General features: G+C 37.6%; 1 protein-coding gene across 12 annotated transcripts in view; it reads right to left on the reverse strand.

The window, feature by feature from the left end:
• Positions 1-260: 260 nt before the first annotated feature.
• The window catches only part of SGMS1 (sphingomyelin synthase 1), a 319772-nt gene continuing 295954 nt past the window's right edge, over positions 261-24078 (reverse strand). For all 12 annotated transcript variants that reach the window (XM_063727644.1, XM_063727650.1, XM_063727645.1 and 9 more), the window contains 4 exons: positions 21957-22074; positions 5928-6081; positions 2640-2806; positions 261-1980 (listed from right to left, as the gene is read on the reverse strand). In XM_063727644.1, coding sequence (XP_063583714.1) covers positions 1801-1980; positions 2640-2806; positions 5928-6081; positions 21957-22074 — 619 coding nt within the window. In that variant the 3' untranslated portion in view covers positions 261-1800. The remainder of the gene's footprint in view (positions 1981-2639; positions 2807-5927; positions 6082-21956; positions 22075-24078) is intronic.

The raw sequence follows: 24078 nt of genomic DNA on the forward strand, positions 1-24078 counted from the left end.
GAATGTTAGTAAACATTGTTCTAAAGTTTGAATTTAACTTACATGTGACTCTTTTTATATATTAAAATCTCTGTAGAATTTACTGAAGATTAGAATATATTTTAAGGAATCCCAAGAAAAAAAATCCAGATAATTATTAAACGTCCCATGTCAAGCGGAAACACTCCAGGAAGAAATTCTGAAACTGATTTTCTATCTTGCTTTAATGGTTTCATTTATGACTTCTGTGAAGAATGTGAACACAGTAGAAATAACAGCCATTTATTTTAAGTATCAGTTTTTATTAAAAAGTGCATTTTGATTAATTTATGATCTAGGTAAGCTGTAAGATACCAGTATACTCTCTGGAATAATAACTTTACAAAGGTTTAAAACAAACAAAATTTTAAAAGCCTTTTTATTTCCTTCACCATTATTGTTTTACAATACAAATATCACCTTGTGAATACACAAAAAAATCCTACGGAAGATAATTCTGCTGCACGTAAAATACAGAATGGATATATATACTTCTTCATTCTTAAAAAACTATTTTGTTCTCCACATTGGCAAGTATAGAATAGAATACTTCCCCAAACATATGTATGTTAGGAGTAAAACTTAGAGTTACATGCAGTTTCTGCACAAATATCTTTTAAAGAAATAGATCTCTTTTTTGTTGTTCACCAACAAAATTGTCATGAGAGTATGGATAACTAATTAATAGCTTTCAAGTTTTAGGTAAGTGATCATTTTCAAAACTCTCTTTAAGAAAAGATATTCATGGCTGTTTTCATTGAGTAGTTAAAATAGAACTACCAAATCGACGATAAAATAATTTAAGTGGTACAAGTCATTGCTACCTGATCACAATATGTGAACAGGCTCTGACTCTAATTAACAACCTCATTATTTAAGTCATTGCAATTTTAAAACCATAAGCAGTCTTCCGATTCAATTTAGCTATAAATGCAAAATTTAGTAGTGTATACATATATTTATATTTTCATGGAATACTTTATTTTAAATAAAAACATTTAAGATTGCCTACTGACCATACAATCAAGACAAGAAAGGCACTAGAAACATAGACAAATTTCTCTCCCAAGATGCATTTTTAAATTTTAACTCTCTTCTTTCTGACATGTTAAAAATCTTTAAATTTGGTTTTCATAACACCATTTTGAAAAATAAAGTTAGGAAATACTTAGAAAATCACTTTATAACAGAATCTTTTTTTGCACTTTTTGAAACACTGTCTTTGCTGATTTTACAAAACCCAAAGTTACCAAACCTTTCTGTGTCTATCATTTTTATTTGAATATCGGTGCAACAGGTAGAAAGATTTCAGAATCAAACCCCATTCAGGTACTTAGAAACCTTCATAGAGACATTTGCTAGAAAATGGCTTACAGCCCAATCTTTGGGGCAAGAGATATGAAAAGTATGTTTTCCCAAGAAAATAATACGCTTTATTTCCAGATATGACTGGAAAGACCAGAACTTATGATATAAAAGCTTACATTTATGCTGTTGCATCATATACAAAGGAACATGGTGGTTGCGGGTTATGTAAATCCCAAACTTATGAACAGGAAATGTGTACAGTGCATGATAGGTTAAATTTTTCTTTATTGTTGTCCAACGCAGGTCCTTTGGAGAGAAAAAAAGATCACAGTGCTGACCAGGTAACTCAATAGGTTAAGTCAAGATAACCATTGAAAGATAATAGGATTAGGGAGTTGTTTATTTTATGGCATCTTCTCTCATGGAGTTCTTAGCACTTCGGACAATTTGTCTTTTCCCCACTTTGTACAGCTGTTATGTGTCATTCACCAGCCGGCTGTATTTAACTTGCCTACTGAGGTGGACTACTGGCCAGGGGAAAGGCCAATGGTAAGATCGAGGTACAATTCCTTGGACATTCTTTTCAAAGTACTGAAATGGCCTGTACCACCACACCCTGGCCAGGAGGTTCATCTGGGAAGCTTCCTTTAGCACCTAGGATAACAAATAAACATAAACACATTTCTTACAATCTTTCACTTTAAGTTCAAATACTTGCCATGCTAAAATTCCCAAAGGACTCCATACCTGCCCTGCGTGTCCACCCACATATCCCAGCTTGTCTCTCTCATCACCATTCTACACTCCACACTCATCTACAAACTGAGCCACATCTCAGTAGAAAAACAACGCCAATTCTGAGAGGGCAAGGAGAAATTACGGCTCACTCATCTCTTGCCTATAAATAAACACCTCAGTTAGCTTTTTAGGTATTCCTCTTCTATGCTAAAAATGTTAACACTTAATTAAATGTTAAGTATTAAGCTTGTGATGTGCCCAGGGTAGGGAGAAGAGGATAGGAAAGCAAATCAAGCAAGGAGGGACACAAGCTTAGAAAATATTTTTCATTTTTCATGGACAATGAAAGTGTGTTCCTTATTCTAGAAGGAAGTAATTCCTTACATCATTATATTCATAAACTTTTTATTCTTAATTCTGAAGAGAATCAATGTCACAAAAAACAATACAATCTTAGTTGATTACCACTTAAGAAAGAGAAACTTAAGACATCCACGGGTTCTTTGCATCCTGCCCAAGCCAGCAACACCAAGCCAGAAACAACAGAAGCTAAAATCAAAAGGGGGGAAACTCACTTGCTGATTGGCCATAGTGTGATACCACCAGAAGAGTCTCGTGGTGATGTAATATGCCACCACCACGTCCACAGTGTAGTGGTCATGCGCCAAGAGAATACAGAAGATTCCAACTACGCTGAGAAGCCAGCAAATCCAGTGATACCACCAGAGTCGCCGAGGAGAATCTGAAAGGGGGAGAGATTTGCAATAGTCCCATTATTCAAATGACATTAAGGGCACCCAACTATGCCTCTACTAATGCTTCTGAATCCAATTACCTTGAGTCTTCCCTTCTGAAAACAGATCTAGTGAATCTAAGGGCTGTCATTTATCTGTAACCAAGGTTAGAACAGAAACAGCTTTTTATGATGTGATTATACTAGTGATAGTAATTCATATTTGGTTCTTACTTGATTCATACAATCATAAATAGAGTTGAAAAGATGAGTCTAATCAAATAAGGACAGGTTAATGCATCATGTTTCGTTTTTGAAAACTGTCCATTGACATTTAAATTTACCTCTAGCTAATTTGGAGTTGATGCTCTACACAAAAATCAATACCTTTTGGTCCACAGAGCCTAATACAAGGACTAAGCAGTCATAATTGATTTAACTGTACTGCTTTCCAAGTTCTGCAACCATACACTAATCTGAAAGTCTTTGAGATTTTCATTTCTCAAATACAAGCAGAAAAGCATCCAGATGCCTGGGAATTCTAGCTCAAGTTCCTTCTCAAAGGTTGAATGGTGTCAGAAAAATACTTGTCTGTATCCCCATTTGGGAAATTACCTGAGAAAAACATCAAAATTTCTATTAGTGCAGGCCTTTCTACCTTGGATTCTCAATTGTGGGATTCAGAGGCTCTGCAGTGTTAGGCAAAATGTTGTCTGGATATGATCTACACTCTCTATACCAGCATGAGAGGTTCAGACTTTTATTGGATTCTCAATGGGTCCAAGAACCAGTCATTCATTCAACCAATATTCACTGAGCCTCTTAATAGTCACTGAGCCAGGGACAGGCAATGCTCTAGGTACCTGGATCAATGAATAAAAAAGGCAAGGAGCCTGCCTTAATGGGAGGATCCCTTCCTAGTGGGGAAGAGAGATAAGAGACAATACTTATAATAAATAATTTACACATTATGTTAGGTGTTAAAGGCTGTGGAAAAATAATAAAGTTGAGCTGGATAAGGGAGATCAGAAGTATAGGGAGTGAAGAGCAGTTTGCAATTTTAAATGGAGCAGTTAGGGTAGGAATATTCTAGTAATATTTGTATTTGATACCTTGACAATACAAAAACAAGAAACAGCTACCATTCAGTCTCTGTGTGATTCTATTAGTATCCATATATGCCATCTAATTTTAATGTTCATAAACTTTTTCCCACCCCATGAAGCAGATGTGAACATCTCATTCTAAACATGAGGAAACTAAGACTTAGGTTAAAGTTTCTTCCCAGGGTCATAGAGCTAGTAAGTGATAGTACCAAGGCCTTTGCCTCTCAATATGACACATTGCCTTATTGTCAAGACGGATAAGCCTTGACCCCATTAACGAATTTCAGGTATCAGGCAGCAGGAGCCAGGAATCCCTCCCCCAGGGCTGCTGACATCTGGCCTATGTGTTTCCTACTGTCCACATCCAGTTACATTCCAGTCCAAAGGCTAGATTATGCCCTGACAATTCTGAATAGATCTTGCTAGAATTCACTATATCTGCTCACGTACTAAGTATAAGCATTGGAACATCTATTCTCCCTTTTCTATCTCAGTGCCCTGAAGTGCATCTCTCTTCCCTTCCTGTATTTCCTTATCTTAGTTTTTCAAGAACAAAACTAGGCTTCGGCCCAGTCCACTACCTGTTTTCTCTACCCCATAATCCATCCTGTTATCTGCTGACTCTCTTTATTAATGTCTTGAAGTGTCTGCCACTTCTCTCCATCGCTGATGCCATCAGGCTAGTTTCCTTTGTTACTGCAGCAATCTCCTAACTTTTCTCCCGGTCTCCAGTTTGGTCCCCCATCCAGTCCATCCTGCAAGCTGCTGCAAGAGTGATTTTTCTCTCTTCAAAGACAAATGACACTGCCCCACTGGTTACAACCCCTCAATGGGCACCCGATCTCCATCAGCTGAGAGTTCAGACCCTCTTCTCGTGGCTTAAGCATCCCCTGTGATCTGGTTCCCACTTACCTGTCTGTTCTTATTATTACCCCTACTCTGAATTCCAACCACTTAAACTTCCAGAGAGTACCACATGCTCCCAAGACACCTCCAGAAGGCAAAGCATCTCCCTCCTCTGTGATACCACAGCAGCCTGGTTCTACTCATTGTTCTTCATGGAAACCCCCTGTATAATGCTTATCAGACTGTTTCTAACAATGTGATACTGAGGATAATAAAATTTTCCATAAGTAGAGAAATGAATAAAAATGTGTAGTTCATTTCTAGCACTGTAATATTAATAGCAATTAAAGTGAATGGACCAAAATCTCATATCTCAAAAACATAATTTGAGGGTAAATAGTGGCAGAAGAATATAAATGGCAGTATGCCATTTATGTATATAAATTTTAAAAACCACAAAACAATAATACACAAGTACAAAAAAATGGATGGAAATGATATAGGAAAGGAATGAAAAGGTTTTAATCATATATTAACATTTCATTTCCTTTCTAAAAGGGTTATCTGAATTAAATATGACAAAATGCTAATATATATTAAATATGAGCCATGTATGCGGTATTTATAATATTATTTTGTGATTTCACAATAAAATATTTTAAGTACGTTTCTTAAGGGAAATTTCCCGTTTAGTATCTGCCTCAGTCCTGAGCCCCATGGCCTTGTTGAGGACAGGGATGAGTCTGACCCACCACTGTACCCTCAGGCATGTAGCATAGTGCCAAGTGCTGAAAAAATAGTTGCTGCATCAACACATAATCTACCATCACCCAATCAGGCTTGATACTGGATTTCTGTGTCCCTTTGAGATTTCCATCTGGCTCCTTACAGCAGCTGTATAACTTGCTCATAATACACCCTGCAGGCTGTGCTTGGAACTGCCTCTACCCCAGTACTACAGATGACACTCCAGGACACCTCGTCCTCAGGAAGACAAGTTCTGTCCTTCCACATATTTCCCTGAGTGCCAGTTGCATGGCGATGAGATGAAGCTGCAACCCTCCTGAAGCCTCCAGTCTTGCTTCAGCAGATTTTCCAGAAAACGAGCTTTACCAGAGGACCAGAGGTCATGAGAAATGGCAGGTGAGGAAATTACAACGGAAGTCTTTTAGACTTACACTCTTTGATAAATAAGTAGGTGAGTGTTAGCATGACCGTGTGGCCGCTGTACAGATAGTCCCCACACATGTTGTGAGAGCCAGTGATAGACAAGCCACCTCCAGCAATGAGCTTCATTATTCTTCGCAGTTGGGCTTCCCAGTCTCCGAAAAGCTGGCAGAAAAAAAGAAAAAAAGAAAAAGAAGATTCATTATAAGCCCACATGAAAATGTGCGAAGATTACTATTCATATCCAGAATTAAGCTTATATTAAGACACACAAAATCCCCACCAGGAAGTTTGCCCTCTCAGCGTTTATTATTCCAAGAGTAGCCCTTGGGGCGGGGTGGGTGGGATGGTCCTACAGATGAATCACGTGGCTTCAGGACTTTTCACAGTTAGCACTTTTTAAAGCACATGTCAGTAGATGTTTACCCAGTTTTTCAAAAATTACAATGACAGAGAAACACTACTTCTATCTGACTGACTGAATAATTGCTTTAGTATAACTATCATTTGGGAAAAATAAAATTTAAATCTATGGTCTAGGAAAAATTTAAAGATGTATTTTTATCATGGTTGGCCCAGAAGACAACGGTCCTACTAACTTAGCTAAAGCAGCTGAAGGTTTGGGTAGTCAAATATATCAATATTTTTGGTATGTGGATGTTCAGGGATGATGTTGAAACAAGGGATGTGACTTTAATCTTCTCAAATTATGTAGGTAACATTGAATAATTTTCCAGATTATAAATTAATTTACCTGTCTATGATACAAGTCTGGGCTGGACACCGCAGTAATAAATAGCTTGAACAACTCATTCATTGCAACCTTTATCTGCTCGGTCAAGTAAAATGTGTGACTGTCTATATTTTATGCTTGTTAGTGCTCTTTTAAATTCTGGTTGTCTAATTTAATTACCATGATCCAATTTAATTAAATTCTGGTTGTCCAATTTAATTACCATGATTTCAGTATTTAACTTATAAGAATCTAGCTTTGGGAAACATGTTTTATTATAATTTCCTTTTAAAAAATTATCAAGACTTCTGATTAAGGATGGAAGGATGATACATCAGTGAAGTGTGAGAAATTTAAAAAAAAAAAAAAAAAAAGAATGGCAGATTGAGCACACCACACAGGATATAAATTTCCAAATCCAAAGAGATCACTGAATGCTCAACATAATGGAAGAAAACAGATCTACATATCAAGACTCAGCATCATGGGATTTTAGAATCTGGGGACTAAGAAGAGACTCTAAAGCCTCCAGAGATTAAAAACAAGCTTTATATGAAGGATCATTAGAATAAGGCTTTTCAAAAGCCACACTGAAAAACAGAAAGCTTTGAGAAAATGCCTTTAGATTTTGCGGGAAAATGATTTCCCACTTAGAATTCTGTACCCAGCCATATTACTACTAAGCATAAACTGAAGGATAAACTAAGGATAAATTAAAGCCTTTTTCATATATACACGATTTTAAAATATTTACCACTTATATACTCTTTTCCAGGAATCACAGAGGGTACAGTCTCCAAAACAAGGGAGTAAACATGGAGAAAAGAAGAAACAGGACTCACTACGATGCCAAAAAAGGAGAGATGAAGGACTGCGCAGTAGCTCACAAGTTTGGGCTGGAAAGCAAACAGCCAGAATGCTCTGGAGGGATGTCATCATGGAGATGAGCCCAACAGAATACCCAATGCCTCTGGCTATATCGAGAGGAGTTTCCTAACTTGGGGGTGAGTAAGTGCAAAGCAAACTACTAAAGCAAAAAACCAACGCAATTACTAACTCTACAGGAAACAAAATGTTGTGCAGACAAGGAAAGTAATTCTAGGAAATGACATGACTTGGCCATAAATAGCATTTACAGAACTGTAATAATGTAAGCACTGCATATTGAGCTAAACGAAGGACAAAGAACTGCACGGCAAAGACAGGATAGGAAGCTTGAACGTGTGTAGTGGAGATGGGGTCGGAGGGTAGGGATCATGAAGGAGGAGTCACAGACAGACACTAAAGCTTTGCCTTCTACAGCAGAAGTCACTAACAGTGAATGCCTATATTCAAAAACTACAGAGTAACAATATCTCATGTTACTTGGAGACACAAAAGTAAACACTGTAGGGACATGGATGAAATTGGAAATCATCATTCTCAGTAAACTATCGCAAGAACAAAAAACCAAACACCGCATATTCTCACTCATAGGTGGGAATTGAACAATGAGAACAGATGGACACAGGAAGGGGAACATCACACTCTGGGGACTGTTGTGGGGTGGGAGGAGGGGGGAGGGATAGCATTGGGAGATATACCTAATGCTAGATGACGAGTTGGTGGGTGCAGCGCACCAGCATGGCACATGTATACATATGTGACTTACCTGCACATTGCGCACATGTACCATAAAACCTAAAGTATAATAATAATAATAATAATAAAAGAAAGAAAAAAAAAACAAAAAAAAACAAAAAAAACAAAAAAAAAAAAAAAAAAAAAACACAACCAATAAAAAAAAAAAAACAGTAAAAAAAAAAAAAATCTAAAAAAAAAGAGTGAATGACATAGAGTTAAATACCACAAGGTTCAGCTAAAAGAGTTGAAGGAGAATAGGAAAAGGCACTGTTGGGGTCAGGACCAGGAGACTACTGTTTTTTCACATCGAGTTGTGTAGAACCATTTTAGTTTTTAAATTGCATGCCTGCATAAACATTATAATTTTTTTTAAAGTTTCAAATTAAAAGTTTGGTCTAGTTCTGTTATAACAATGGATAAAATGTAGAAGAAAATTATGGCAAAAAAGCTTGGGTATTTCTTCATTTTACGTTATTTCATAATGCCCTTCTAAAATTCCCTGTTTTAAAAATGATAAATCATATTCTCAAGGCAGCATCACCCATACTTTGTCCTCTCATTTGAGCAAGAAAATCTTTGTGGTGAAACAATGTGTTTGGGCAGAAAGGAGAAATTATGAAGTAAACCTGGCACTGAGGAAAAAGGCAAAAATTTAATGCTGTATTTCTTACAGGTACCCTTAAAGCCCCTAAGCTTCCTTTTAAAAATATCTTCCTATGTTTATCAAACTTCTGCAAAGGGAAAACCTCTTTAAGCTTAGTGAGAAATAGAAAAAGAGAAAGAAAAATTTAAATTATATTTTAAAAAAAGCAAACAAAATACAAGACAAATTACAAAACAGTTGCAGCAGAAACAAGTTAATATCTGTATTGTTTACACAGCACAGAGAAATCAAGTAAAATAAGACCAACTTAGGAAACAAAACTTATCAAAGGACAAGGGATGTGACCACATAGAGGCATAAACTCTGTCAAACAAATATAAATAAAAATGAACATAACAGGAGCTCATTTTCCCATGTTGAATTAGCAAAGCTTAAAAGAAAAAAGAGTGAGCTAATGGTGAGGCAAGCACAAGGACAGCGAGGCTTGTTTAAATGGAGGGGATGGGGGGAAGCAGTGGCTGTCTCCAAAGTAGTGCAGGGGAAGAGCAGGCTACGAAACAGATACTTGCAGGTAAAATCACAGCTCTTCGAATGATTTGCTGTGTGACCTTATACAGCTGAACCATTCTAAGCCTCGATTTCCTCATCTACAATTTGAGAAGAATATATTTATTATCATTGGCAAAATCTTCTGAGAAAATAATCATCAATAGTTTACCAGCAATTTAAACAGTCATAACTTCTGACCCAGTTACATTGCTTCTAGGAGTCTACCTCAAAGAAATAATACCAAATATGAAGAAAAGTTTTATGTGCAAAAATATCCCACCGTAACACTAATCACAAAAGCAACAGGCTGGGCGTGATGGCTCATTTCTGTAATCTCAGCACTTTGGGAGGGTCGCTTGAAGCCAGGAGTTTGGGACCAGCCTGGGCAACATGACGAGACTGTCTACAAAAAATGTAAAAGTAAACTGGATGTGGTGGCATGTGCCTGTAGTCCCAGCTACTTGGGAGGCTAAGGTGGGAGGATCCTTTAAGTCTAGAAGTTCAAGGCTACAGTGAGCTACAATCATACCACTGCACTCCAGCCTGGGCAACAGAGTGAGACCCTGTCTCTAAAAAAGAAAGCAACAAACTGGAAACAACCTAAACGGGAACTGTTAAATAACTATTCAAAACCTGGTCTTTCCGGGGACAGTATTGGCAAGATGGGGTGCCTGCTGTAGATGCATTCTCAGGTCCCAAGGTAGACCAGTGAACCAGAATCTAAGGTAATTTAAATGCACATTAAGATTTGAGAAGCCCTGAACCGGGCTACAGCTGCTTACCAAATTATTTAAAAATAAGTTTACAGTGACTGTATAGTAAGTTTAGATTGTAAGCATATTCCTCTACTAAGAGAAAAAAAACAGGAAACACAATGTTTGGTATAATTATAACTGTTTTACAAATACTATGCGCAGAAAAAGTCTAGAATGTAACATATTAAATGTTAACAGGGTTAGCATAGAAATTGGTAGGATTTCTTCCAGTCTCTGTCCTGGTGTGGCTTCCCTTCCTTTCCTTTGGCCAGAAAGAGAGGGATTCCCTTGGAGCTCTGTCTGCACCCAAGAGTGCAATTCTGGGATGTGCACTGCCTTTGAATCCAGGCAGGAAATGTGAATGGAAAAAAGAAAAGAAAAGAACAAAACAGAACAGGAAACTCTGGACTGGGTCTTTCATGCCTTGCATTTTGGTTTCCTTCCTCCATCTGCCCACTATCATTTGCTTTTGATTCCTCAAATAGCTGATCCATATATTCTGCCCAGTGTTTTTTGGCTGCATTCAGTGTGAAAGAAAGATGGAGTGTGCTTACTCCATTATAACTGGAATTGAAACCTTGCCTATCAGTAGCTTTTGAATGTCTATTTTTGAAAGCAGAGATAATTTTAAGACATAAAAACTTTTAGTGGATACTACAAAGCTGTGACAAGAAAGTCTCATATCTACACCACTATGTACATTATGGTTTCCCAGGGTCACAGAAAACCAATAACCAGTAAAAACAGGCAATATTCTTCAAATTCTAATGAACTACCAAGAAATTAGGTAAACTGGCCAAATCACTTACACAATACCAAAGCACAGAAAGAAAGAGCAGAAGGAAGAGGGAAAGGCTTTTGAATGAGACACACTATCAAGTACATTTAGAACCAGTGAGCCTTTGGTTATGAAAGACACAGGTTTCCCAGTATTTTTTCAGTGCTAACATAACGTACCGATGACAGTCAGTTTGCCATCGTTCAGTTTGTAGATGGCTTGGAGCATTGGCTTTTTCTAACTACATTTGCAGAGCAGGGGCACTGACTGCACTTCAGCCCCACTAGGAGGAAGGGGGTAACCTAGAACTAAAACCCATCAAATAATGCTGCACAAATTAATGGCTTTCATAGCTTTGACAGCTTTGGTATAGCTTTGTTGAAGAGCTGAAAGTGAGTACTAAGGAGCAGAAATGTGATTTAAAAGAAGCATTGACAGTGCTAATGCTGCAGCCTAGAGCAGCCCAGGAAAGTCAGCAAGGCAGACCCTAACTGCTGTAGGCCTCCAGTGTTGGAGCCGAGACTGGAATCCAAGTCCTTTGACTATTTAAATGTGCTATTTACAAAACTATATGCTGCCTTGTGCACAGCTTGGCCCTCACAAGCTTGGATAAACCAGGAACTTGATACATATAAAGGAACTTTTCCTTCAGCAGCCTAGGTACCTTGCAGAAGTAATATCATACTATTCCAACTACCATGAACAGCTAGACATTTTCTCAAAGTCCCTCCCTCCCTCCTATTAAGGTAAATTATTTTGTTCTGTTCCCAAAGAGCAGTCTTCCTCCAGAATAGAAAATTCATTATCATCTACAAAATGCTAAAAAGGCTGCTGTTAAACACTCAGACTAAAGACCAAATCCAATACAGGAATCAAGTAACAGGATCAGGAGGACTGGTAGAATCCTCATCAATCTGCATCTTCAGCAGCCTGCAACTGAGAAACACACATTACACACTGTGGTGTCCCTCAACATCAACTTCCCAAGTGGCCCAAAACAGCAAAACTATGCCACTTCCCCAATTTCAACTGGCATGTAACAGCCCTCCTAACCACGACACTTAGAACCAGTGAGCCTTTGGCTATGAAAAAAGAGGTTTCCCCGAGTATTTTTCAACGCTAACACCATGTGCTGATGAACAGAAAATTCATTTCATCCATGAAATGCCAAAAATGCTGTTCTTAAACACTCAAAGACCAGATCTGATAAAGGAATCAAGCAGCAGAATTATCGTGTTGTGAAATGTCCTTTAGCCTGACTTTGTAGTCCCCACTGGGAAGGTAATGTGTTTGAAAGTGTGATGAATGCTTTAGATTTCAAAGCAGCAATGAAGAGGCTCAAAGCTGCCTCTTACAATTTCTCCTGCCTTATTTTACTGTTGGTCAGTAAAAACAGGACTTACAGGGTAGTTTTACAAAATAAAATAATACCTTTTGTTTGTACACAGATTCCAACATTTTGGATGTGTTTTCCCGTCAATTATCTCACTGTATCTTCACAAGCTTGTCAGTTAGTGAGTGTAGTTGTTACTATGCCCATTTAAGAGAGTGGCTTACCGACCAGTACACAAGGTCACACAGAGTGACTCAGTCGGGTTCAGAGCCCAAATGTCTCACCTCTGAGCTAAACAATCTTGCCTTTAAGTCCCTGGAAAACGCCTGCTATTGTTGCAAACACCTTTCCAAACGACAAGGACAATACCCAAGGCTGGACAATTTCTCCGGGTTTACTTTTTGTTGTTCTTGTTGTTGTTCTAATGAAATTTAACCAATTTTAAATATGTCATTTATTAATACGCAATTGAATAGCTAAAACAACATTTATTCACTATTCACTAACTACCTATTTTTCGTAAGTAGTTTTTATTTGAATCAAGGTCCCATGTCTCTATAAAAGTTATTTTATTTATTTATTTATTTTTTTTGAGACAGTCTCACTGTCTCGCCCAGGCTGGAGTGCAATGGCACAATCTCAGCTCACTGCAACCTCCGCCTCCCGGGTTCAAGCAATTCTCCTGCCTCAGCCTCCCAAGTAGCTGGGATTATAGGTGCATGCCGCCACACCCGGCTAATTTTTTGTATTTTAGTAGAGACAGGGTTTCATTGTGTTGCCCAGGCTGGTCTCGAACTTCTGAGCTCAGGCAATCCACCGCCTTGGCCTCCCAAAGTGCTGGGATTACAGGCGTGAGCCACCTTGCCCGGCCTATAAAAATTATTTCTGTGGAATTCTTTCACAAACCAATTGCACATTTTCTGCCTTCTCTCTTCTTAAACAAAGCATTCTCAATTGATTTGAACTTTCCTTGCTTTATATTGTGCTATACTAGTCTCCAAGCTCACTTTTATAGGAACAACAATGAGCATGAATCCAACTTCAAACTGCAGTTTTGGGCTACCATGTAGGTGGCTCTAGACAAACCATTTTACCATCCTGGCCTCAGTTTTCTCACCTGTAAAATGGCAAGAACATTTTCTCATCCTCAACCTCTACCCACCAAAGCAAGACAATGTTTATAAAAGTGATTGCTAAAATATAAAGTGTTATACAAATTTCAGGCAGCATTACTTAACAATCCAAGTGAGGTCCATCTTTTGGGGGGTTCTTAAGGGAGAACTCAATGCCTAACAGCCAGCAAGTGAAATCTGGATGATTCTCCTTAAATATAGATCCCTGCCGGACACTCACTGGTGGCCATCTCTTGATCACTCAAGAGACTTTTATGTGTTCTCTATACATATAGTAATCACTCCACTCCTGGAAAGATGTGATTTTTACCCACAAATATTATGCCCACCACAACTGATCTAAAGAACAAGAGATTTCACTCCTCTTAGAATTCATACATACAACTTTTAAAATAGACTTTTCCCTTCACTCGGCTGTGAAGAATCTGGCTGTCTACATTTCTCCATTCTCAAATGTACTCATCAATTCCTATAGTAAGCAGACTTGTTTTGGGGATAGGGGGTGTCTCTAAGCAATTATCAGCAATAAAACACTAATCTCCCACCAGCCCCTCCTTCCCCCAGCAAAAAAACTTTTAAATTTTGTTGTAGTCTCTAACTGGAAGACTTATCAAAGGCTTGATAAAATCTTAAATAAAGGTCAGCTATGGATTTCTATTACCCATATTCTTATTTGTCACATTAAAGAAATCCAGCATTTCAGTCAGGCAAGATTTCCCTTTAACAAAATCACATCCCCTTTAAGTGCTGGAGGATCCTTCAGTCTACCTGGTCAGGAAGTGAGATTTGCCACCAAAAAAAAAAAAAAAAAAAAAAAAAAAAAAAAAAAAAAAGAAATTGCCCTTGGCTTTTTAGTTTAAAAAATTATAAATGTGAAAAAGTAGCAAGTGAACACCTGTAGACACTTCATTTCGGCTCATTAATTATCAAGATTGTATCACATTTTCTTCTCCTTTCTCTCACTTTTTTTCCTGGGTCCCTTGAGAAGAAGTTGAATAAATTAAAACATCTCACATCTAAATACAATAACAAGGGCATTCTCTTCTAAAATCACATTTATGAAATTTAACAATTATATAATACTACCATACTTAAAAAACAGTCCATATTCAAACTACTCGATAGTGTCAACAATGTCCTTTACAGCTTCTTTCCCCAGTCTAGGTTCCAATCAGAGAATACACATTGAGGTTACTTATCATGCCCTGAGTTCTTCTTAGTCTACTACAGTTTGTCAGTCTTTTTTTCCTCATGACACTGAAGAGTCCAATCCAGTTTCTTTATAGAATATTGCTTGATTTGGTTTTATATGAATGTTGCCTTCTGTTTAAATCCAGCTTAAACACTGTTGGCAGGAATATTCCCGAGATGATGCTGTATCCCTCTCAGTGCATCACATTCAGAAGCACCTGATGTCATTTGTCCTTCCACTGGTTTGTTCACTTGACTATGCGAGTGTCTACTGTATTTCTCCACTAAATACATACCTTTGCCCCTTTATAATTAATAAGCAATCTGTTATTTTTTAAAATTATGTAAATATTATGATCGCCAACCTTTCACACAAGGGCCTTAGCATCCAGTGATGATTCTAAATTATAATTCTTGAATTATTACTGTAGTGGTTGCAAAATAGTAATTTTTTATTTCTAAAATTTCTCTTATTAGTTTTATGATTAGTAACTATGTATTAGTTACTTAGAGTCACACATGGTTAGCTCTGAGGCTTTTTAGAATTCCCCAGTGAATGCTTTCTGACTCTGGTTACCTCTTCATACCAGATGACTTCTGCCATTTGGATCATCTTTCTCACCTTCCCAATGCCTCCCAAACATGTCCCCCACTCTGCCCTGGTCTAGGCCTTCCTCATCTCTAATTCAGAAATCCATGCAGAAGCATCATCCGTCTCCCTCACGTGAGTACCAAGAATAGAGACTTGGCTAGTCTTCTTGCCTTTGCCGCTCAGTCCCTATGAGACATTAGGCTGGTCACATAACTCTGAACCAACTGCAATTTTCTCCCACTTACTGTTATAAGAATTAAATAAAAACACAACGTTTGAATTCATATCTGGCACAAAACAGGTGCATATAATTTGATACGACTTAAGTCTACTTCCCTCCTTCCCTCCCAAATACCCTACTATCTCTATCAATGGAGAGAGATGCTTCTAAAGACAGATGTAATCAAATAATGCCCCTGCTAAAACTTTTCCTGGCTTCCTATTGCCTATAGATAGAACCACGACTCCTTAGTTGGGTGTCAAGGCCCTTTAAAATCTGCCCACAAGATTGACTGCCTGTCTGGAGTCATCTCTGGCCACTTGCTCCATAAGATCCCATGTCCAGATACATCTAACTTCACCTTATTCCCCAATTCCCTTCCATACCCGTTGTTTCCTCCACCTGGAACCCTTCCTCCCTCTATTTCCACTTGGCATACTCCTATTCCTCCTTTGAGATTGGGCTCAGAGGCACATCCACAGGGCAGCTCATGCTCCCAGCAGAGGTGCCTCCGGTGTCTATGCATCCATGGCAAATGGCTCTGCACGTCTACTACAGGGAGTCAGAGGGGAATCTGGGGATTACATGTCTGTCTCTTTCACAGCTTCTGGATGCCCAGAGGGAGACGGCGCTTGCCTTATACATTGTGTGTCCTCAAAATTTACCAGTATGCCCACATAGGGCAGGTTCTCTAGAAACGTTTGCTCAGGAAATAAACAAGCTTCTTGACTATCAAATGAAATCACATCAACAATCTGCCTGTCTCACATTCTGGGAAAGTCGTGTCTTCCTTTTAGTAAGAAAGCCTTTAGAAAGGCTAGAGTTTATAAAATAATGTAAAAATTCATACATCAAATGTTAAACATAAAGAGACAAGAATAATAAATGCATAGACAGCACCATCAGAATCATGTAAAAAATGCATACATAAGGAAATAATATAATGAATTGCTAATAGTAGATAGGGTCATGAGTTGTTTTAAAATCTTCTTTTTGTAGTCTTTCAATATATCTATAAAGAATGTATGGTTTATTTAAAATGAAAACATCTCTTTTTAAGTGACAGAGAGAAGTTATTTAGAACATTGCTATCTTTAATCACTGAAAAAGGAAGAGAATAGCAGCAACGAGAGAAAAGGAAAAGCAAAGAACAGATTTAGGATGGGAAACATTACTGGAAAGTATATGCAAGAAGCAGGAAAAAAAATAATTGAGAACAAACGAAAAGGAAAATTTTAATGACAGTCAGAAACTGGAAGACAAGCAGAAAATTATCCAAAATCAAGCACTGACAATTTAAGTTGCACACCATCCAACAGGACGGCAGGAAGTTATTTTGGTAATGGAACACAAGCCATATCCTGAAATACTGATAAGGTTAGCAGGAGCTAATCAGAATATCAAACTTTGTCAGTGTAGAGGGCACCTAGAATACTCTAACTGCTACCCAGGAAAGTAAGAAAGAACTGAAGAAGGTCATAACATCCTAAAGAGCAATGAGTCTGTTGCCTTGTAAGACTGAACTTGTGCCAGCATAGGGACCCGTTAGGCTGATGGTTGTGGCATTACAGCTCAGCAGCAAGTCAAAGGAGGTGGTTTCATCTTTCTAATCTGTGCATTGCAGAAAAGCTGACAGTGGCGGAGAAGAATATGAAGGCTGTTCTGCTGTTGCATTTGTATTATATTGATCCACTGAGCGATCAACCTCAGATGCCACCCAGACATAACCCTGTCCAAAAGTGGGCTGTGTTCACTTATGTCAGAGGCAAAAATTAAAACAAAACAAAACATGTTTTTCAAGTTCAAGAGAATCATTTCACTGAAAACTCCATATTGGATTAATGTACTAGCCAGCTCAGTGTCCGTGTCTTAATGTACTCTCTCTCTTCTCAAAGGTTTTCAAATCTGTCACCATGGAGACCACAAAACACGCCCAAACATGCATCTCATTTTACTGTTTAGTCACTATTAGATTAACTCATCTGATTATTAAAATGAGAGTCGAAAACAGTGTAAGTTATTTCTTCTCTTCTATTTCTGTTTATCTGGGATTTTTTATTTTAAGGAGTTTGTTAAAACAGGAAAAACCTTACCGACAGGAAGCTTAGAACACCAAAGAATTCTCAAATATTCTGCCCCTTTTCTAAAAAAAACCAGTATCATAAACAGTTGTAACAAGATGAGAAGAGGTTGTTTTCAGGATGGAACACACGGTTGTTGGAGCTATGATGAGAGTAACATGGGCTAATCAAGGTATCAAAACTTGGCAGCCTCCAGTGTAAGCCATGCACATGTATACCACCATGGGATATACCAGAAATTTGTAATCTAGAAACTGAACACATCCACTTCCCTTTTCACTTCATTTTCCCAGTGGCTTATTATTGTTGCAGAAACATTTATGGGAAGCCTACTTTTCCTCACAACCTGATCATCTCATAGGATGATTATTTCTCTGAGCGATTACATTTTGTGAAGAGTATACTGCCATCGAGTGAATGAACAATAAGACCAATTTTTATAATCACTACTGTATACTTGTTGGAACATTTTTCTTAGGAGCTGCACATTTTGAGTACTGGCATTAAGGGAAGCATTAAGTACACTAATTACGGCATTTTAATGGCATAGTGAAACCAAGTTTAAGTTCACATGACTGTATTAAGCAGGAAGTCATATTCTAAAGCTCAGCTCTCCTCCCTTACAGTGCAGTGATGATTGAGTAACTGTCAGAGTATCCACCAAGAGACAGGCCTTAATTGGTGTCTCAAATAATAGAATATCCAATTCTGGAAGCATTGTGCTTTCTGTATCTTGTCTCTGGGCCTTTTCATCCATATCCACAGCTTTAACCACCACCCAGAATATGATGATTCACAAATATTTATTTTCCAGCCCTGATATTTCCCTCAGCTTTAGACTACATTGCTAACTATCTTGGACACCAGCACTTAGATATCTCACAGATACTTTAAACTCTGTGTTTAATCCAACTCATTAACTCTCATTTCCTCTATACCCTGTCATTATACCAGTGTAAAATCCAGTCCTTGGAATCTTTCCCTATTCTCATTCCCTGCATGAAATCTATTATCAGGTTCTATCAATTTGGTCTCTTAAATATTGCTCAAGTCTGTTTCTTCCTTTCCATCCATCCTTAGGGCCAGTAGCTTAGCTTGAGGCCCTTATTACAGCATTTTACACATTTATTACATAAGTTACAAATTTAAACTAACAGATTTTAAGGTGTTTTCCACAAAGGTACGAACTATATCTACCTTCCTCATGCCTCATACTCTAGCACCCAAAGCACAGTAGGTCCTTAATGCATGTTTGTTAAATCAGTTCTCACTGGATAAATAAGAGTCTAGGGGTTGAAGCATGATGACAATACTAAGTCCTCTTCTTACTTCTGTATAGCACGTTACACCCACAGAGCCCCTAGAAACTGTCTCCTTCCACACCTATAACTCCTTAAGACAGATTTCAAAAAGCATCATTAGCTCTGCTTTGCCATTTAGGGAGGGAACTGAGGCTCTGAAAAGTTGAATGACTTGCCCAGTGCTAGTAAGTGATTGTGTAAGACTGTCTTAACCTTAACTTTAGTGTTCTTTTTACTATTAGGTAAGTTTGTATTTTTACAGGGGCGATTAAGTTCCCTCTCTGTACAATGGTTCAGAAAGAGATTGAAGATTCAGTGGCGATGATGTTCAGACATCAAACAGAACTTTGGCCTGCGTGACTTTTAATAAGGTTCCTCTCACTTCTGATTCCCTTAGCCCTAGGTATGATTCTAAAGTAGGCAAAGCTGTCCTCTGAGGCTTCTCTCCAGTGTCACCCTTTTCTGTCTTCAGATACTCGTTCTCAGTGGAGGATTCTAGCCCTTGCCTGACCAGTGAATTTCTTAAGCTTGATCTGCCATCCAAGAGGTAGCACCAAGCCTTCGAAGCCTTTCCCAATTCTTGTGCCTAGCTTCAGAAGTCTTTCTGTTCCACCTGGCAGATGTTCTGTTAACAAGCTAAAATTGAATCTAATTAAGTCTGAAGAGCCAACTTTCTATTCAGAGGAAACACAGAGTGACACAAGTCACTTGACACCACAAAGAAACAAATGGATAAATCCAGAAAGTGAGATATTCTGTAGAACTATTAATCTCATGTCTACAGGCTACTGGCAGAGGGGTGAAAGGAAGAAAGGACTGCTCTAGAATTGCAGACTTAAAAGACAGAACAAGGAAATGTAATATAAAGATTTTGGACCCTAATTTATACAAGCCAACTGTAAAAAAAGGAAAAGCATTTTAAGACAATCAGGATATCCCATCAACTTGTAATTGCTGATATCACAGAATTACTATTAATTTTGTTGAACACCAATAGCATTATGGTTTTGTACTAAAATGTTCACCGTTTTTAGATGCATACCAAAGTATGTGGAGGTGAAATGACGTTACCTGGGAGTTGTTTTAAATAGTTCAAAAAGAAAAAAGAAAGGCAACAAATGTTGCAAATCTTGATAATTATTGAATCTGAGTGTTGGGTTTATGGGAGTTCCTTATAGCAGTTGGGATACATGTGAAAATTTTCAGAATAAAAAATTGTATTCTAAATCCTTTCTTCCAAGAGTCTTATTCTACAAAATAAGTAATTAGATTTAATGAGTTTTAACTAGTATTTTTTTCTAAGGTGTGCTAACATTTCACCTCCTACTGTTTAAGATTCTAGTTTCCAGAAGATCCTCATAGAATGAGGGCCCTAGTTGGGATTTCTGACAAAGCAATAAATGAGCAACACGTTTGAGTTTGGCTTTTGTGCACAGTTCCTGCTGCTACTTCTGTGTTTACGAAGAAAACCCACAAGCTATTCTTAGGCAAAGAATTTTGGTTAGAAATGTTGATGACTCAGGCTGACTCTGTAAGAACCAATGGCTCACCAAGTATGGGCTTGCCAGCAACTGGTGGAGCTACAGTAGTCCTCAAGAAGAAACAAGTTTAGAACCAGAGTAGGGAGAAAGGCTACATGGTATGGCCCCTCAATACTGGATCCATCTTCAACATGTGCTTAGCCAGAACCTACATCTACCTACTCCTTGGTAGCAAAATTTCCCAATGCACAGACTTTTTTAAGGAGTTGAATTAAACTTAAGTGAATATCCTAAACTGTCAGTTTACTGCTGAGAACATGCTGCTTATCAAGCCAGGCTCCCAGCAAGAGTCCATATCCTTGGATTTTCAATGACAACAAGATATTCCCTATAACCCAGGAGCTACAGGTGAGTACTTGAGAGCTTTCACAGACAATAAAAATGATGTGAAGCTGGCTTCTTTGGAAGAGTGAAAGAAACTGCAAGAAGGAGAGTGCAGGGAGGCAGGATGGCTGATAGAGAAGAGTGGAATGTTGAGAACATTCCTTTTGTATGACAGCTCTTCCAGAGGTAAGGAAGTAGTGTGTAGCAAAAAATAAAAAAATTTAAAAAAATTTAAAAATAAAAAAAAAAAAGCAAAAAGTTAAGTAAGAAATGAGCTATCTCTGTAGGCACATACGTAAGTTTAGGAAAGAAAGGAGCCACAGGAGACATACAAATTAAAGAGATCCAAAATTTCATATGATCAAATTAAAAATCCAGAGTGAATTTTTCAGCTCTCTTTCCAAAGTTTCTATCAAAGAGAACATTTCTTCTGGAGGAACAAAAGCACAAAGCAATGAGACTGAAAGTGTTTGGCTGTTTCACCCACACAGGTATAATGCAAAGAAATGATCTCAAATACATCAGAGTATACTATATTTTCTCCCACCAAAAATCAAGGAGAGAAATTAGCCTCTTTTAAAAATTCATTAAAGAGCTTTAATGTACATAAATATTTTAACAATAAAATCTGCTAATTATTTCATAGAGTTCCAATGATCACCCTAGTTAAAAATTCTTCCACAGTAAAGGTTAGGAGGTGAAGAGTGTCATGTGAATCTGATGGAAAGGTAGAGACAATAAGGGAGGAATACAGTTTATTTTTAAAAAGACTTCTTTGTTACTAGAGAAAATCAATAAGGCAATATATTACCCCAGAGAACAGTGATCTTATTTGGCTTGGTTGAGGACTGCAAGGAGATAGGAATACTTTCTCTTCCTGGCTCTGCTGTAGGGATTAATAGAAAGCAGGAAAATGGAAAAAATATCACTTGAAATTGAGCTCTCCCTCCGAGAGACAGGAAGCATATAAAAGCTTCTGGCTGCGTGTCAAAGAAATGAGTGATATTTTAAAAATTTGGCAGGAAACCAAAGAACTACACAAAGCTTAACTGCTTCCAACACACAAACTAGAACACATATTTCCCCAGTTGGGAGGCACTGGCAGGGCTTAGAGATTCTGGGAAGGGTGGGGCTGCCTGGCCATATCATTTAGTAACATTCTCAGATGAAGGAGGGACTCCACTGTATTCTGAAGAAATGTTTTCCTGCAGCCTCACTCAAAGGACCCCAGGGCAAGACGAGAAACAAACAGAAAGGGAAATTACAGCGAGGAATAGTTTACCTTCGGAGAACAGTTGAAATGCATACCAGGTACTGGGAGTGTAGTTACATACATTGTAATACACCGATACAGGTACAGCGTGCCAACTATGCAGAAAAATCTTCTGCTAATAATAGACCTAGAAAAAGGGAAAAACAGGGCAGATTCTCAGTCAAGAAATTCTGTAGGTTCATTTACTGTAATTTTTCAATGACTCAATAAAAACAAACCCCAAAAACTACTTGAGAACTTGAAACCAGAATGTTGTAACTATGGCTAATACCAGATTAAGACAAAGATTTTGAGAATAACGTTGTGTGGTGCTTTTTAAAAAATATATTAACTAGCCAAAAGCGCTTAACCTGGTTTATATTGCTATTAATTAGGCTTCCTGGGGCCTTAAACCTGAGTTGACGTTCAACTGTTGGACATACAAGTGGAGCCCACTCTGATTGGCCAGAACCCACTCAGTATCTGTGGTTAAACATTTAGAGAGTATTTTTGCTGTCATCAAAGGAAGATCTTCAGAAAATCAGAATGATATTAGAAAGAGAATTTAAAACTTTTATGCCATTTAATGAGTCAAAGACATTAAACAATTTTAGTTGTACATCCCAGAAGCTGATTCTCTGAGGCAACATGATGCCAAGAAAGAACCTACAGAAAAACAGCATTCAACCTCATCCCATTCCCTGACTACCACTGCAGCTTGGGATGCACTATTTACTTCTCTGAATCTCAACTTCCTAAGAAGTAAAATAGGGATAACAACATTAGAAATGATGTCTGAAAAATTCCTACCATATAGTAGGCACAAACGGTAAGTAGCAAATGTATAGATTAAGTGGATGAATAAAAATATAAGCAAGAATTAGAAACAGTTTTATTAGTTATTAGGTTCTAACAAAATTATTTGATATATACATGTAGGTATGTATCTATCTATATACATATACATGTATATTGAGTTAGATAACTTCTCCTAATATAAAAATTCCACATAAGTTTGTACAACTTAACCTCATCAAAGTTTGGTGTATTCTTGAAAAAGAACATTCTTTCCCTCTCTACCTCTCTCTTGTAGTACCACAGGCCAGAGTCATGTGGGTAACCCTGTGGGTTTCCTCTTCCTTAACCTTGAGGAGTTCAGATTTTCCTAAACAAGGAAAATTTAGAAACAGTGGGCAGGTGTTCCTCTTAGGATCTTGGCCATTCAATCATTATAGTCATACAGTGTAGCTCTAGTTTTATGCAGGATGGGCATGCCTACCGAGGTGTGCTAGCCAGAGGAAAATTTGTTTCACGTGTATTTTCTGTTTTAAAAAGAGAAACAAAGATATGTCACTTATGTGATTAAAAATTAATTTTAAAAAACCATACAATTATATTAGCATTTTATCCACATCTGCACAGCCCATGTATGTTACTTAGGTTTTATGAGTAGAATTTGGGTGTTCGTCTCTTTACCTAGATTTGAGAAACTGGGTCAGAATTATTTACAATAGAAGCCATCTTTGCTTATTTTCTCTTAGTCAAGCTGCGTATGCCTCCTCCAAAGACATGAATTTATTCAGCATAAAGCTGTCTTGGCAATCTATATGCCTCTAATTTCAAGTAAAATACAAAGCACAATTAAATAATATAAAGAGGGACAATACTAGAGAAGGATACCAGCCTATAAGTGTCTTGCCAAGAACACCAAAAAAGAAATATCAAAGTAAATTTTACATTGTAAGACATAATGGTCATCTTTCTTTAAAAGAAAATGCCCTCCTTAGCCATCCTGCTCAGGTGAACAGAAATTATTTGCAATTTCACTTGAACTATACAAGAAACACCTAAGTCAGTACACTTTCAAGTCTAGATCTGCTGAACTCTTTAGAGGAAGAAAAATAAAATTATTGCTTTTGCTATAGATTACTATCTTAAAATCACTTTGCCTGATTATTTTATGGCACACAAAAGGTACACATACACACACACACACCACCCCAATAACTATCTCCATATTTCAAACTTGAGTTACATGTGAGTACCAATGGAAGTGATTTCAGAATTATCTAAAAATCTAAAAATGAGGTATAAAAAGATGAGAAAAGACAAATACATAAAATTGTTTTAATTAAAATACTGAAGGTTCAGT

The sequence above is a fragment of the Pongo abelii genome, chromosome 8 (genome assembly GCF_028885655.2).
Source record: "Pongo abelii isolate AG06213 chromosome 8, NHGRI_mPonAbe1-v2.0_pri, whole genome shotgun sequence".
NCBI classification, from domain to species: domain Eukaryota; kingdom Metazoa; phylum Chordata; class Mammalia; order Primates; family Hominidae; genus Pongo; species Pongo abelii.